This window comes from Python bivittatus, unplaced genomic scaffold (genome assembly GCF_059951505.1).
Source record: "Python bivittatus isolate LINGU-HERP-01145 unplaced genomic scaffold, Pbiv_v1 ctg000580_np1212, whole genome shotgun sequence".
NCBI lineage: Eukaryota > Metazoa > Chordata > Lepidosauria > Squamata > Pythonidae > Python > Python bivittatus.
In genome coordinates, this window is record NW_028277087.1 from 15,389,197 (window position 1) to 15,405,682 (window position 16,486).

At 39.1% G+C, this 16,486-nt stretch overlaps 1 protein-coding gene across 2 annotated transcripts in view; it reads right to left on the reverse strand.

Moving 5' to 3' along the window:
• The window catches only part of MAP4K5 (mitogen-activated protein kinase kinase kinase kinase 5), a 90,756-nt gene that overhangs the window by 40,372 nt on the left and 33,898 nt on the right, over positions 1-16,486 (reverse strand). For both annotated transcript variants that reach the window (XM_088149643.1, XM_088149642.1), the window contains exons 4-11: positions 8,785-8,875; positions 8,198-8,262; positions 6,542-6,597; positions 3,261-3,308; positions 2,986-3,028; positions 2,112-2,184; positions 906-1,037; positions 736-798 (exon numbers count right to left, since the gene is read on the reverse strand). In XM_088149643.1, the coding sequence (XP_088005769.1) occupies positions 736-798; positions 906-1,037; positions 2,112-2,184; positions 2,986-3,028; positions 3,261-3,308; positions 6,542-6,597; positions 8,198-8,262; positions 8,785-8,875 (571 nt within the window). The remainder of the gene's footprint in view (positions 1-735; positions 799-905; positions 1,038-2,111; positions 2,185-2,985; positions 3,029-3,260; positions 3,309-6,541; positions 6,598-8,197; positions 8,263-8,784; positions 8,876-16,486) is intronic.

Here is a 16,486-nt window from a genome sequence, read left to right on the forward strand (position 1 = left end):
GTAAGCTAGAGTCTAATACAAAGCTTGCATGCCATCTTTAACACCTCTGGAAATCATTTGTGGCCCCCCAAATTAATTTTCTGTAATGGCAGAAACCTTACAAGACCACCTAATGTTGTAAAATTTCAGCATACACTAGATTATTGAAGGTGTGATTGCCAGATCTAGTGAGATTATCTAGGTCAGGATGCCTGGTGCCTGAAATGGTTGTCAAGCACTGACATTAAAGAATCTTAGTATGTTTCTTTTCTCCTCTATCATGATGTCAAAGTCAATATCCATATACTGTCACTGAATAGGGAAGTGATCAATGCTCAAAGCAGCCATCGTGCTCTAGTAGGAGATACTAGGCAATTTAATCTTAATTTTTCAAGGCACACTTAGGCTCAGCTTTCCCCAAAAAGGCACCCTTCAGATAAGTCAATCTACAGCTCCCATAATCACCACTCAACATGACCAAGGATTGATGATGAAAATTTTGAAACCTAATACCCAGCAAACTGAAGGGTATTAGATTGAAATGTATCAGCCACTCTCATAGAACACTAAAGCAGATTGGAATATTATTCTTAGACATCTAATTTTCAGCATAGGGAAGAATGCATAGCATTTTTTCCCATATTCTTGCTCCAGTCATGGCCCATTCCTCAGCATAAAAGACTTTTATGAGATATTTTAACCTACCTCAAACTTTTGGTAGGCCATTCACAAAAAAGGAGGACCACTCAGACTTACCATTTAGTTTTTTCCTTTAGCTTTGGAGGCTGAAAGTTGCTTTTGGACATTAGAAAGAGAGCCCTGAAAATGAGAAGTAAACAAGTTTTGAAAATACAGTTTTCCTGGTAATACTCTTCCCTTGTCTTAACTCTTGCAAAGTTACAATGGAGAGGAATCTATCTACAGACCTCATGGGATGAAGTTCAAACATGGGTGGCTGCAACTCTCCAAGCTCAATTGCTGTTATGCCCACAGCCCAGATGTCACAGAGTTGGTTGTAGCCACCGTTCTTTTCTACAGCTGCCACTTCTGGAGCCATCCTTAACCAGAGAAGTAATACTACCATTAGAGAGCAAGAACAGTTCAATCATTCTCTAACACCCTCGACTCACTGAGCAGCATATTATGAGCATATGTGGTCTGTTACACTAAAACAGCCTGCATTTTTTTACAACGCATCAAGCCAAATGAACCTGTCATGCATCATGGTTTCCTAAACTCAGCCAGCTAAAAGCAGGTTTCTCAAGTTCCAAGTGAGCTGATGAGAGACATTTTTTACTTCATGGGTCACAAGCTGTGCAGGCCTGAACTCAATGCTGTTGATATTGATTCAACAGTCATGGAACTTAAGGAATGCAGCCTGAGACAGCACTGAAAAAAACGACAGACACTATTCTGGGGATAATTCTCAAGTTTCAAGTCTTGACAATCTGGCCAGTTCAAAAGCATGTAAGATCAGCCTTTCCATAAATAAAGACTATTTGCAAGCAAATTCAAACATACTTCTGTGATCATGAAGACTAGAAGGTTTGTTTGTTTATCAGATTTATATATGTGAGTTTGTTTATAGTAAGGTAGAATTCTCACATTTAGAACAACCAATTCACAGAACAGTGTTTTTGGCTACCTGTTGCAGTTTGTTCATTAGATTGATCATTGACTGTAGGCCTGTACATTAACGTTTGTATTCCAGACAAACAAAGAGTATTCCAAAACTCACTTATAGCTGTTTCTTTTGCTACATCCGCTGCCTAAGCATGTGAACAGTGCTGTGTATGAGATGAGATTCATGTACACCCACCACAGCAAAATATACTTCCTGGATTGTGAAAATTATTGCAACTGAGACCCATGTATTCCTGGCTCCATGTTACCCTCCTTGCTTGACCAGATACTTTTGGTGAACCAAAAGTTGTGTACGGCAGAAGGCATTCCACACAGAGACATGTCTATCCAACAACTATATAGATGGATGTAATAGTCTACAACCTGCTGTTTCCAACATACCATATCCTTAGCTGAACAATTCTATTTCAGATTCTTTATAGCACAGCCAGGAAACCCTGGTTCAAGGTCACCGGCCCTTGTTTAAATAATCCCAAGGAACTTATTACCAGTAAGGGGTGCCAATAAATGACTTCCTCTTTGCGATCGTGGCTGTTATTTTTGCTGCTACGCCAAAGTCAGCTGCAGAAGAAAAAATTGAAGACATTTCTAGAAGCTGCCTTCCATTTCATACATAAATCCAAGAAAATATTATTTAGATCCTTGTTTCTCATCTGGGGCATCTGAATGCCAAACCCTTCAGTTAAGTAGATAGTGCTTAAGAGTTCATCTAGAGCCAGTGCCAGGAATAAAAGCTTTACTTCCTGATTCTGCTACACAAATCATTCTTAGCAAGTAAATGAATGAGACTAGAGTTACAGACATTTGGTATAGGATATAGCAGAATTGAAGCAAGTTTAAAATTGGAGAGAGGCTTCACTGAGACAGTGCAGTGCTTTCTGGTTATTTTGGCCAAGAGGCCATATAAGCACCTGCCACAATTTTGTGCACTGTTTAATTCACAAGTATTAAGCATAAATGCTGCATCTGGGACAGACTGTGAGCTCAAAAGAAAATGATGCTCTTCCCAATGCCCTCTTAAGTCTCAGACATTCATAGAATATGGCTAAATTTCCCTTAGCTTTCTTCTTGCCTCCAGAACAGCACAACATCTTAGACTCAGTTTCCCATTATCGAACATTCTGGAGCTTGAATTCAGATTACTGTGAGATAAAGCCTTGGCATGGAAAAAATGTATGTGGCCACTGAAAGTCAAACTGATGTCCTCCAAATGCTTGAATTACAGCTCTCATAAGCCAGCATGGACCAGCCAGCATGGCCAATGGTTAGGAGTTCTGAGAGATGCAGTAAAAAATGTAGTGTGTTGAAATTCAAAATATCTACAGTATATTAAAGAAGATTATAGAAAGTTAGGTCACCCACCTAGCTTGATGTCTCCATGGTCAGTCAGCAGAATATTTGCACCCTAAAATACAAAAAGTTTTCAAAAGTGTAGGTTATTTACCTTCCTGTAGAGACTATTTTTTAGAGTAAACACAGGGAAATGGTGGCTATCCAGATGTTGATGAACTATAACTCCTAACAGTCTACAGGAACAATAATAAAGGATGTTGGGCACTGTCCTCCAGCATCTGGAGAACCATAGATCTCTCACCTCTTGGCCAAAAGCAAAAGATTCTTCTTAAAGAGTCACATACCTTAATGTCCCGATGCATTTTGCCTTTCATGTGCAAATAAGCAAGTCCCTGAAGAATAAAATCAGAAACAGAAGCGGCTAGTATAAGGATGTAATTTATATTAGAATTAAAGACATCTAAAGCTACCTGTACAATAAGGCAGGATGATGATGATGATGGTGATGGTGATGATGATGATGATTTAAATGTGTGTGTTGCCAACTCTCCTGGCAGCTTAGAACAAAATCTAAAGTATGATTTTTTTAAAAAATAGTATCCAACAAGTTTAGGGATTAATTGTAACTTCCTGCCTCCAGACAATGGTGGTACTACAATTGCTATCATCCCCAGTAATGTGGTGATCGTCCCTACTGGCTGGGTGTGGTGAAACTCTCTTCCAACATATCTAGAAAGCAGCAGGTTTGATAAAGAGAAAAGACAAATTAGGTAATCGTAAAGGAGACTGGAAAAAGCTATTCAAGAAATTCAAGGAAAAGGAGTCACTTACTCCTAAATCAGTATTAATAAGATTACCAACATTTCTGATAACAAAGAAAGGAACTTGATGTTGAGAATAACTGCAGCAGTAAGAATATTACTGGCCCCAAAATGAAAATCATCAGAACTTCTTTGCTTAGGCAATGGCTGTAGAAAAATGTGGCACAGTGTGATTATTTGAAAATTAGCCATTACGCATTCTTGGGCAGGAAGAAGTTGTTCAATCCAAGTGTTTATGAGTAAGTGGTTCCTATTCATTCATTACTGGCATAAGACATTTCTACATGGTCACATAAAAGCTCAAGCTGTCTATTTGTTGCAGATAACTTGTTACAATTGTTGCCAAGTATTGTTACGCTAAGTGCCAAAACTTCATGTTAAATATAGTCCTAATATACTTGATGTAGCTGATACTATTTTCATATCCTTCCAGGCACCTAATTAACGTAAGTGCAGCAAGACAAGACTGATTTGTGGTTTACAAATTATTTTTAAAATGTTTTTATAGACAAAGCCTTTTTTTATAAATGGGAAAGCACCATTTGAATTTTCAATCACACTTGAAATGTTGAGTTTTCTTTGAACAAGATTTAGGATCATTCTACACACAGCACAAAATAAGGTAGGAGAATTCAAGATTGCACCATTCCAGAGAAGGCTCTGGACTACAAAATTTGAGTGACAGAAACTTGACTCTTTCTTTTAAGTAGTGTCTCAAGGGGAAAAAATCCTGTAAATTGTAAGCTTACATACTCCTCCCTATTTGCATAATCAGCCATTCACACATACATGCCCACATATACTCATACACACACTATTCCCTTAGGGGGCAAGCAATGCTATACAGAACACAGAAAAAGAGTAAGAAATACTAAGCCAAACAAATTAAAGGTTTGAAGAAAGAAAAGGAAATATAGCTAAAACTAGTTATCAACTTAATTCACTATGCAACTCCTTAGCTTTCCATCATTGCTTCTACCACATTCCTACGTTGCTTCATACACTATCTTTTGTTCTTTAAACTTCTCACTTCTCTCTTCCTAGCCATTTTCCTTCTTTTGACTAACATTCTTGCCTCACATCACACATCTCACATTGCCTTTTTAATCAATATCTGCATCTCTTAGAATTTTTCCATCAGTGTTCCCATCTTTAGTAAACAATGTATTGAAATATACAAATTCATCTTTCTGCTCTAGTTTTTTGCTATCTGTAACTAACAATCATTCACTTGATTTTCCCTGTCAAATACAACTACCTTTGTTTTTGATGTAAACAGTTTTTACACTGATACTTCTCACTGTATCCTACAATCCATTATTTGCTGCAAATATTTGGGTTCTCAATCAACAACATAGCATTATCTGCATACAGAAGTACACATACATTTACATCCCCAATCAACACACCAGTACCATCATGACAAGCATTTCTTATACACATACATAAATATATTAAAAAATCATGGAGGTGGCACATGACCTATATGCTTATTAATCTATAAAAATAAGACTTCACTCGGTGCAGGTTTAAAATTATGAAGTCCAGAATTCTATTCTCTACAAAGACACATATCTGTCAAAACTATTTTCTTTAATTATATTAAGGTCTTCTGCACTAAGAATCAGCAATATGTTGTATATCACCTTTATACAAATGCTTGTGTTATATTTTTTAAAAAGCAGTAAAGGGCTCTTTTTTCCTCAATTATAGGCAGATATTTATTTGTTCAAAATTGTTTTTTTCTAGAGCAATCTAGCTGCTTAAAACTAGATAGTTCTAAATGTGGTCTCCATGAGCCTCCTTACATTTATATTACAACAGAGATTTATTCAGTAGCACATCAAACAGAGCTGTCTTCTACCCAGCCAGCCTGTCTGGGAATATCTATTGTAACATCGTTTCCACCACAATTTTTTCTCATTCTTCTCAGATGAACATCTCTGAACTGGAGATTCTAGAGACTGAAACCACACCAATCCTATCCAGATAACCATGTAGAAACACAGATATATTAAGCCTTATCTTTGTTATTCTTATGACTTTATCCATGTTGTCCCTCATTTCACTGTTTCACATGAAAATTAAGAAGCAGCAGCTGTTAGGGAACTGATTCAAGATATCACTTTAGAAGTAGCTGTTTGCTTTGAAATGTATACTTTAAAAGACATGCACGATGCCTGTTTGTTTTCAATTAGCACAGAGCAATACCTGACAGAGTATGAACTATATCCCCCCCCCCCAGTTTAAATCACAGCTCAGCCCAAAGAAGTGACTTGGTGGCCTAAGGCAAACCTTTAAAGCCCTTCATGGCATGGGGCCAGGTTACCTGAGGGACTGCCTCTCCCTGATTACATCTGCCCATCCCATCAGGTCCGGCACAGAAGGCATGCTACAGGTCCCGTCTGCCAGAGAATTACCTTTGGTGGGTCCCAGGAAGCCAGCCTTCTGCCATGGCGTCCGCCTTGTGGAATCTTCTCCCCCCAGAAGCGAGATTAGCTCCATCCCTCTTAACATTCCACAAGTCCCTCACGAACTGGCTATGTGATCAGGCCTGGGGCTCCCAGGGGACCGGAGAAATTTTGCAATGGTTCTCTTATTAATTTTATCCCCTCCTGTTTTGGGTGTTTTTACTGTTTTTTTATATGTAGTTTTTATGTATTTATTCTTTTTAATTGTTGTGTGTCGCCCAGAGTCACTTTGTGAGAGATGGGCAGCTATATAAATATGATAGATAGATAGATAGATAGATAGATAGATAGATAGATAGATAGATAGATAGATAGATAGATAGATAAAATTACCTGTAATGTCTCTCTGCAAACGTACGCAATCTGTAACTCTGACAGTGGCCCCGTTACTGAAAGGAAAAGCAAACTTACAAATGCTGAAATATGCAGCAGCACATTCTTGAAGTAAAGGACTAAAGCATCAAACAAGCCAAAAATGAAACAGGCATCCAAGGAACCAACCCCACATTACTGTAATGGTTGTGGTGCAGCAAGGAAAAAAAAAAAAAAGATTAGGCCAAAATCCATCCAAGCCTAGCACTCAATTTTTCATAGTGGCATTCCACATATATTTGGATGCACATACAGGTGTAATGACATCCCTTTTGCTTATCTCTGCAGGTGTCAAACAAGTTTAAATAGCCTGCTTTCATTATGAAGAACTGCTTTCTCTGAGCCTACCTATTCACTGAGATCTTCCTGTAGGCACCTTCATCTTCAAAAGCCAAGAAGTCAACTACTTTCTGTGACGGTATCCCAATTCTGAAAACCCTTCCCAGAAATATGTGTTTTCTGCCTCTCTACATTTAGGCCCCAAACTAGAATTATAGTGGGAAGTACCAGCATAGTCTTTTTTGTCATTTGCTGTTTGCCGGTTTTGCGACTGATGATTCTTACTATGGCTATGTTCATATGTAATATATAATTATTGCTAAAGGTTACATGCAAGCACCTCAAGTCCACAGTGTGGCTGTGAGAACACTGGAAGCATGTTCAAACAAGTTCTTAATCGCTGTTAAGACTGATGCAAATTGTGATTAATGTTAAATAAGTTTATTCAAAAAAGCATGAATTTATCCATTATCAATGCTTCAGATCAATGATCTAGTTAATACTAAAGTCAGTTTGGCCATGAGAAAGTGTGGTTAGCTGAAAATAAAGAGGGACGCCTCCACTCTCTTCCTTGTGATGTCACCAGAGGATATAGTGTAATTATTGTGGGATTATTTAAGTCTAACATGTCTGGAGGGTAAACAGAGAAAACTGAATTATGGTTTTGTTTAGAACACAATTTCTGTGCCCTGCTTTCTATATCATAGCACAGATTGGCAGCCTGGGCTACATGGTTCAAAGGCGCCAGGTAACCTGTAATATCATCTTGCTGAATGCTAGTTTACCTTCATTCCAGTCAGCTGATGAAAAAAGCCAGATTGCAGCCCATCAAAACTTATTCTTCCAATTGGAAAACTATTTGTCACTGCTACAAGGACTCTCGTGAATGCTTGTTTGCTTTTCTTGACTGATTCTTGACTTTTCTCAAGCTTTGATGATGCCTCTGCCTTTCTTGCAACTTTCTTGCTCTGGAACTTGACTTCTGCCTGTCTTATTTCCTGGCCACCTATTTCCCAGCTTTGATTATCTGAAGACAAATCTACCACAGGCCTGAGACTATATTATTAATTTATTGCAAATGGGTGGCCTCAAAAGAAAACAAAATAAAAGCAATTTCCCTCAATTCAGAAAGGTTCTTGCCTGTTTGCCTAGAAAACCTCTTGCTCACCACAGGGGCTTGACAATTGCCTCCCACAGTTAACTTTCATGGCTAAAAGCAAGCAACATTGTGATATTTTTAAGCCATTGCAATAAAATTGCCATGAATACAAAATGGAGGGAAGTGAGGAAGAAAAGGGACACAATAAAAATAACGTAATAAATAAAACATTCGGATACCATGGTAAATGTCTTGAAGGGACCCTCCTCCACAGTACTCCATACAAATCCACAGCTTCTCACGGCTAAAAAATGAAGCAGAAATTATCAGAATCAATATTCTAAAACAACCCAAACTGAAAAACATCCATCTACCATTCAATTTATTGTTCAGATTATAGATCACAACGATCTCCCATTTACAAAACAACAGCAGTTGAGCAATTTTTATTTGTAGCATGCTGTTATTTCTATCCAACTCCTAAAGCTAAGGGCAGACAGGGGCTTTTCAATATCAGTTGCCCTAAAATCTGTGCATGAAACAAGATCAACTCCAGTGAAGGATGAAGTTCAATCAAATGCGAATTCTGGTGGAATGGAAAATACGTCACTTTAAGTTCAGTGAAAAAGTTTACTTCACTGTTATATCATCACAGCTAAGGAAAGGCTTCCACACCTAGCAATAAAGCTTCAATAAACTGCATTTTGTAAGAGACAGCTAACTCAAACAAAACAGCTTCCAGGTACATTTGCAGATGGCTTTAGCTGTCTCCAGGAAATTGGCACAGAAAATAATTCAGACTAAGATAAGAAGGAAGAAGCCTTACCTGAGATAACTTCCAAAGTATGCTACTATGTTACAGTGTTTGCATTCTTTAACCATATAGATTTCTTGCTGTATCAATGAGAAATCATCTCCTGAAAAACAGATTGTAAATCATTATGAGGGCTTTTGCTAGTTTAGAAAGGGTTCATTACTTGTATGTGGCAGTTAACTGAATCTGCATAAATTGCATATAACAATAGTTTCGGGGGCAGGAGATACGTCAACACATTATGCTTTTAGATTATGGGTACAATTTGTAGTGGCAACCATCTTGGAAGATGCATTCCTTCTTCTCAATTAAGAAAAATTCAAACCTTAAAACACTCTGCATCTAACTGTCTAAAATTTGGCAGAATTTGCCAGTGATGTGTCTACTATGCAAATTCCATCCAATCCTGCCTCATCCACCACCACCCCATTCCCAAATCCCATTTCAGATAGTTGAGGAAACATTCAAGCGTTTTGGAAAAGGAAACCACAGGGGCTTTGAATCTGAAGGGAAACTTCAACCAGTATCGCAAGATAAACATTTTGAGAAGAATATTTTTTTCTGACCACAGCACTATGTAAAGTCTCTTTTGACTGTATGGCATAGTAAAACAGGTAAATGGTTTCAATATCAAATTCAATATGAGAGGAAATAAAGGATATCCCTGTCAAGTTCCAGAAGAGGCCTAAAAAGTAAAGAAATAATTCTAACACTAAAATGGATGGATTAAGGTACCACATTTTAATCAAGTTGATAAAAACAAAAGGAAATCCTTAACTCATCAAAACGTCATGTTCCGCAAATTAAAGCCTTTTTCTGTATCTAACAAGCCATGATGTAGTTGGTCTGCATTTCTGATCTATAACCGCCCAGAACAGTTTTGAATTGGATGGCCTATGAATGTATGCAAGCAAACAAGCAGTGTATTGTCGAAGGCTTTCACGGCCAGCATACGATGGCTGGTGTGGGTCTTCCGGGCTGTGTGGCCGTGTTCTGGAAGTTTTGTTTCCTAACGTTTCGCCAGCACCTGTGACCGGCATCTTCAGAGGGCAGGAGCACAGACAGGAGCAGTTCTCTCTGTGCCCAGGGTGATGTGACCCTTCTGTGGGTATTTATAGAGATCTGGGGGGATTGGGGGGTTGAGTTACTGAGTGGCTGCTTGTTTTGGTGTCAACATCTGTGTGTATCTTCCTGGGGATTAGGCAGGGTTTTTTCTTCTATTGAATTGTTAGCGAGGGGCTGCTGGGGGTGATTAGCAAGTTCATTGTGTGAACTGTGAACCCCCACACCCCCAATCCCCCTTCCCCCCTCAGATCTCTATAAATACCCACAACAGGGTCACATCACTCTGGGCACAGAGAGAACTGCTCCTGTCTGTGCTCCTGCACTCTGAAGATGCCGGTCACAGGTGCTGGTGAAACGTTAGGAAACAAGACTTCAAGACCACGGCCACACAGCTCGGAAGACCCACACCAGCCATCGTATGCCGGCCGTGAAAGCCTTCGACCATACACTGCTTTGTGTATTTGAATGTAAACTTTGGGCTGTAAAATAGACAGACAGACAGACAGACAGAAATGTCAGATTCCCAATTATTATTTTGGTTAATGAAAAGACGATAAAAGAACATATGGGCATCAAGAGAGGTGTATTTGAGCAGAAGGTTAATCATAGGTACAGTATTTCCTGCTCTGAAATGGACAATGAAATAATGTTATGCTTTTATTATATATTGGCCTATGTGTGGAGAGTCTCTCTGGATACAAAATTTTTATTTGTGATGTAACAGCAGTGTACAAATTGAATGAGGCCTAGTGAAAAAAACAAAATCATTACAGTAAGTTAGTCACATCTAGAATGGCCCTTAGAAAAAAGTTCCTGACTTCTCTTGGATCTTTTCATGGCAACATCTATGAAGCAACATTTATAAACTGAGGCTTTGAATAAAAAGAAGTATGGATATAAATTTGAAAGTTTCAACAATTTAGACCATGTCCTAAAATACAAGCAGAGAGTTGCTCCTGTCTGTGCTCCTGCACTCTGAAGATGCTGGTCACAGGTGCTGGCGAAACATTAGGAAACAAAACTTCAAGACCACGGCCACACAGCCCGGAAGACCCACACCAGCCAAACAAGCAATAAATAAATAAATATCAATCTGCAGTCTGATGTTACCTGACATTTGTCACCATGATGCCAGATTGAGCACGATGAATTACCAAGAGTAATATATTTTACAGTCTGTGTGCCAGAGTAACATCAACATTTTAGCATGCACATTTAGTACATAAATTGGGTGATAGCTTATACATTCAAAAGAATCCTTACCATGTTTCAATATCTCCATTATATAAGCCTCATAAAAAAGAGGAAGGGAGAACTCTATTTTAAAAAAGGCTTCAGTTTATACCTCTAATGATGCAGGTGCAAGAAGCTAGGCCAGGAGCTTTCCTTATTTTCATAAATTTAATAGTACCAACAATTTCTTGGAACAATGATAGTGCAACTAATTCAACCTTCTGACCTTAAGAAATCTTTTAAAAATATTCAAAAATCAATTTGTTCATTAGAAGCTGTCAAATTAAGCCTATATTACTGAGTATAAAAATGGAAAAAAAAAAAAAGAATTTATCAAGTCACACTCATTATATACCTTGCCTTGATGGTCCTGAACTATACAAACAATATTATGTTGCCACTGTAAAACCAACAGTTTCCCCATTTTTTCTGCCTCTTTACTTCTTCATTGCAACATAGTGAAATTCCACCACATGCACCTGTGAATGACTAAGTTCCAGTCAAGCAGAAACAAAGGCAACAAAAGACTTGATCAGTGCCCTTGATCACTTACAGAACACTATCAGTGTACAAACTAGCTTAGAATATTTATGACTGCAAGAACCTTTCCCGCAATTCTGTGAAGCTGACTGCTCACATTCACAGGCTACAGAAGGAACTCTGCCCACTTGGCAGCACATCAGCTTGATGAGTTTCAGTAGCACATCGGAAGGTGTGCAGAGACAGGCATGCACACTTCTCTGAGATCACGCGCTGCCTGGGGAGTATGCATACCGCATCCTGCCCCAGCAAGAGAAACGGGTGAGCTGCTGGGAACACATAAGATCCTGTAAGCCAGTGTTGTCCAAACTTGGCCACTTTAAGATGAGTGGACTTCAACTCCCAGAATTCCCCAGCCAGCCATGCTGGCTGGGGAATTCTGGGAGTTGAAGTCCACTCATCTTAAAGTGGCCAAGTTTGGACAACACTGCTGTAAGCAAACAGCAGCTGAAGCAGAGGGGGCACCCCAGAACAAAAACAATGACCACTCATTCACTGTTGTTGGGGGAATGGTGAGGGGTTCAAAATGATCCCAGTCTAGGTATGTGAAAAGGAAACTGGCTCCTGTAAAAACAGGAGAAAGAAACAGCACAGGACAAGAGCCTGAAAGAGCACACGTGTATGATCCTTAACCAACCCCCCCCAAGTGCATTGCTTAATCAGTGAGAACTGTCCTCCATTTATATTTTTACCCTCAAAACATAATCCACTCAGTGCATCATTTTACTGCTTTTCTAGTCTTCATCACGACTGCTTTTTCTCTAGCTGAAAGCAAAAAGTGCCAGCAACCCTGTATGCCTCAGTGACTGGAAAGAATGCACGCAAACCCCAAAGGGCTGGAAACATCTTATGAAGCCTGCTGGCTGCAATTCCTCTGCTCTTTTATGACAAAATGGCCTGGATATGCAGAATCATTCCAATTTTCAATCTGGTTGCATCCAGTGAACTTCCTCAGGGAGAGTCTAGATGAGACTTGGAGGAGTAGAGGTGGGAAAAGATCTTTGATGATCTGCCATGCTGTGAAAAAGATCACTTCTAGCTCCCTTAGTCCCCCGATTCCTCTGGCCTTCAGAGAGGACTCAGGGAAACGCTTCACACTCACTGTCACACCACACACTTTTGAACCAGGCTGAAGCACTGGGGTATCCCATAGGACAAGCTCCTGTGGCATAGCTGCAGAGCACATGCTTTGCACAGAGAAAGTCCCATGTTCAATTCTTGGCATCTCCAGCTGAAAGGAATGGCATCATAACAAACGTGCTAGTACATAATGTGGTGACAGCCACTACTACAGTTGGCTTCGAAAGGCAATTAGAAAATTAACAGAGAATGCTATTGTCAATGGCTGCTAATCATGATATCTTGTATTTTTTGGAACTGGAGGTAGCAAAATTAAGAGAGGGCTTTTGTATCCACTGTTCTGCTTACTGGTCTCTCATCTGGCTAGCTACTGAAGAAGCAGGAGGCTGGACCAAAACAAGCCTTTAGTCTGGCTTAGCTTTAGTTCCTCTCATATTCTTATGATGAGGTAATGGGACAATAAGTCTTTTTCCTAAGTTCGTGGCAGGCTGTTGCTAATCAGAGCCCTCCCTTTTACGTTGCATAGGGTAGACTGTCTTTCTAAGCAATTTTTGATTGGTTATTGGACTGCTTACGTTGGAGAAAGTTTGGGTTGGCACTAGTCCAAATCACTCTTCAATCTGGATCATACACTGCAGTAAGCCATGGCTTGATAAATAAATCACAACTGTTGGGGTTACCAGAACATGTTAGTACAAAACCAAATAAGTCACATTATAGCTTACTGCAATGTGGGAACCCAGTCTCTGTGTCAGTCACAGAAAGCTGGCTTCCAATGGTCTGAAATTCCCATAAAATGATCAAAGATGCCTTGAAAGAAACCTTCTTTCTTTTTCTTTCTCTTTCTTTCTTTCTTTCTTTCTTTCTTTCTTTCTTTCTTTCTTTCTTTCTTTCTTTCTTTCTTTCTTTCTCTTTCTTTCTTTCTTTCTTTCTTTCTTTCTTTCTTTCTTTCTATCTATCTATCTATCTATCTATCTATCTATCTATCTATCTATCTATCTATCTATTTGATTAGGCTTCTATGCCACTCCAATCATCAATGGACTTACACTTCTATCATAAACAAGTTAAAATAATGAACAACTTTTCTATAAAGTAAAAACGCCCATTGCAAGCAAGATAAGGTACCACTAACTTAGATCAACTTTCTTCTTTTAATTAAGAGTCTGTATATAATTTTGTTGTCATCTGTTCTCTTCAATTTTTACTGCTGTATCAAAACCACATTTTCCAATAAACTTCTCCCTTATATATATATTGATCATTGAGTGCATCAGTTTAAGTAGGATATTCTTCTGAAATTTCTTGTTAAAACCTTCCTTATTGCAAAATTGCATGGTTATTAAGCTGTGCCATGAGTTTTAAAGATACTTCAAAAGATTACTGTAATTTATGCCTACCTCTCCTTCTAAGGCTTTTCAAGGCAAGCTGAATTTGAACAGTTGTAGTAGGCAATTTTTTTCAAGATAATCTACAAAAAGAGGACTCTGCTTGGAGGGAAAGGCTTGTCAACATGAAGAACAGGAACTGTAATGAGAGCTAAATCTGCCCAATGACACAGATGAACTCAGCAAACATGAGATTTTGCCTTCCTTACTGTGCACTCAGTTGTTTCTTCATTACCTCAAATATGCTGGTAGAAATTACTGGAAATTGAGCCAGCCTCACCTGATTAACTTTGCTCTGCATTTTTTCCCATTGGAAGAACACTAGAAAGAAAGAACACACACCTGGATGGATTACAGCGGAGGTCAGCAATCTTTTCAGGTGCCATTGTATCACCTTATGCAGTGGCCTGGAAAACCTCAACAAATCTCATATGATTTTCTTTAAGTAATCTCACCCCTGAAATCTTGCACAAGAATGCTGAAATTTCACAATTTTTTTTGAATTCTCACTCAAGATCCCAGTATCCCCTTCATTTTTGCTTATTGGTTGCCCTGAGATGTGCTGCACTACGTACATATCATACCCATATAGATTAGGGAAGATCACTGTACAGGGTGGTACTCCAAACAAGTTACACAGTGTTATAAGACACAACTTTCCATCATTCCTGGCTGTGTTTAATTAAAAAAGAAGTAGATCCCTCTATCCAGTTGGCTGGCTGCCCCCATTAAGCTAGCAGTCATGGGAACCTAGTCCCCTGCCTTCTGTTTTTCACCCATTATAAATGCCTTCTCTAGCTAGATACTTGGACAAGATCAACAGTCAACAAGTCCAGAAAGCAAGTATTGAAAACAGCTTCTGAGCCTGTGCTAAACCAGAACATGCAATTATTTGATTGGTTATCAACATCCCTATCACCACACAACTAGGATAGAGTGGGAGTGGTGATGTTATTGCTCCAAGCAACTGAACACCACATAAATCACAAATTCATCAGTGATCATGACAGAGACTTGCCAAGGGCCACCAAAACAGTGTCTCTGCATATTTGCCGGGAAGGAATAAATGACAAATTCCAATCAGCATACACATTACTTTTTTGTGTACAAAGATAGCATTCAAAAATCTAGCGCTCTCAAATGCAAAAGAGTCAGCCAACTCTTGAAAAGTAACGAGGGTTGGAATTTTACATTGTTTACTACTCTGTTTCCTGACTTTCACAATTTATTTTGCTCTTTTTTCCCCCCTTAAACAAAATGTAAAGTGATAGGCAAAGATCCTCAACTTCACATGCACACTGATAGGGTCTGAGACATCTGTAATTAACCAGGGAAAAGATCTTGGGGTCAATGTAGACCAGTGTTGTCTGGGATAAAAAGGTGGGATAAAAATCTAATAATAATAGTAATAATAATAAGGGAAGATGTGAATATATCCTAGTGTTTCTCAACCTTAGTGATTTTAAGGTGTGAACTTCAACCCATGCTAGCTGGGGAATTCTGGGAATGGAAGTTCACACATTTTAAAGTTGCCAAATTTGAAAAACACTGATGTAGACTCAATATGCAGCAGCTGTGAAAAAAGCAAATTCTGCGCTACAAATCACTACAAAAGGAATTAAAAATGGAGCTGCAACTATGTAAAGTTCTAGTCACCCTATTTGAAAAATGACATAATCAGCAAAGCAAACAGGAGAGAGCAACTAAAATAATCAGGGAGCTTGATCACTTTTCCCCATGAGAAAAGACTAGAATGTTTGAGACTTTCTTTCTTGGAAAAAAGATAATGGGGAACAACACTGAGGACTTCAAAATCATGTATTGCAAAGAGAAAGTAGACAGAGATAAGTTCTTCTCCCTTTCTCAGCCCAAGGGTATGCAAAATGGGAGCTCTGAGGCTGAGCTGCGGCTTCTTCGCTCCCTTCACTTTTCTGCAGTGTAAGCTTGTGCTCTATTCTTGCCTGTGAAACTCTGTAATATTCTGCATACATTGACAGGACTCTATAAATAAAGGCCTAGAGGGGAGACGATACAACCATAGCCACTTTGCTTGTGCTGCTATTATGCAGACCTTCCTTTTAGACAATGAGGTGCTGTGGGAGGATAGGAGGCCCAGGTTTGACTGGAAGCCACAGACCCTGAAACGGAAGTTGTAAATCCCACATCTGTGCAAGAGAACACACTGTAGCTGATTGCTACTGCAGATAAGACCACCTGACCACATGCAATGACTCTGTTGAGCTCTCACCACATTACATCTCCTAGGCTGAGCCTTCTACTTGAGGAACTGAGCTCTTTAGCTCAGCCCTGGCTGAGAACTGGCCCTGGAAACTCATGAATGGCAGCCACATCCCACAAACCCAAACACAAAGCCCAAATATCAGATAGAAAAATGATTGACAGCAGGC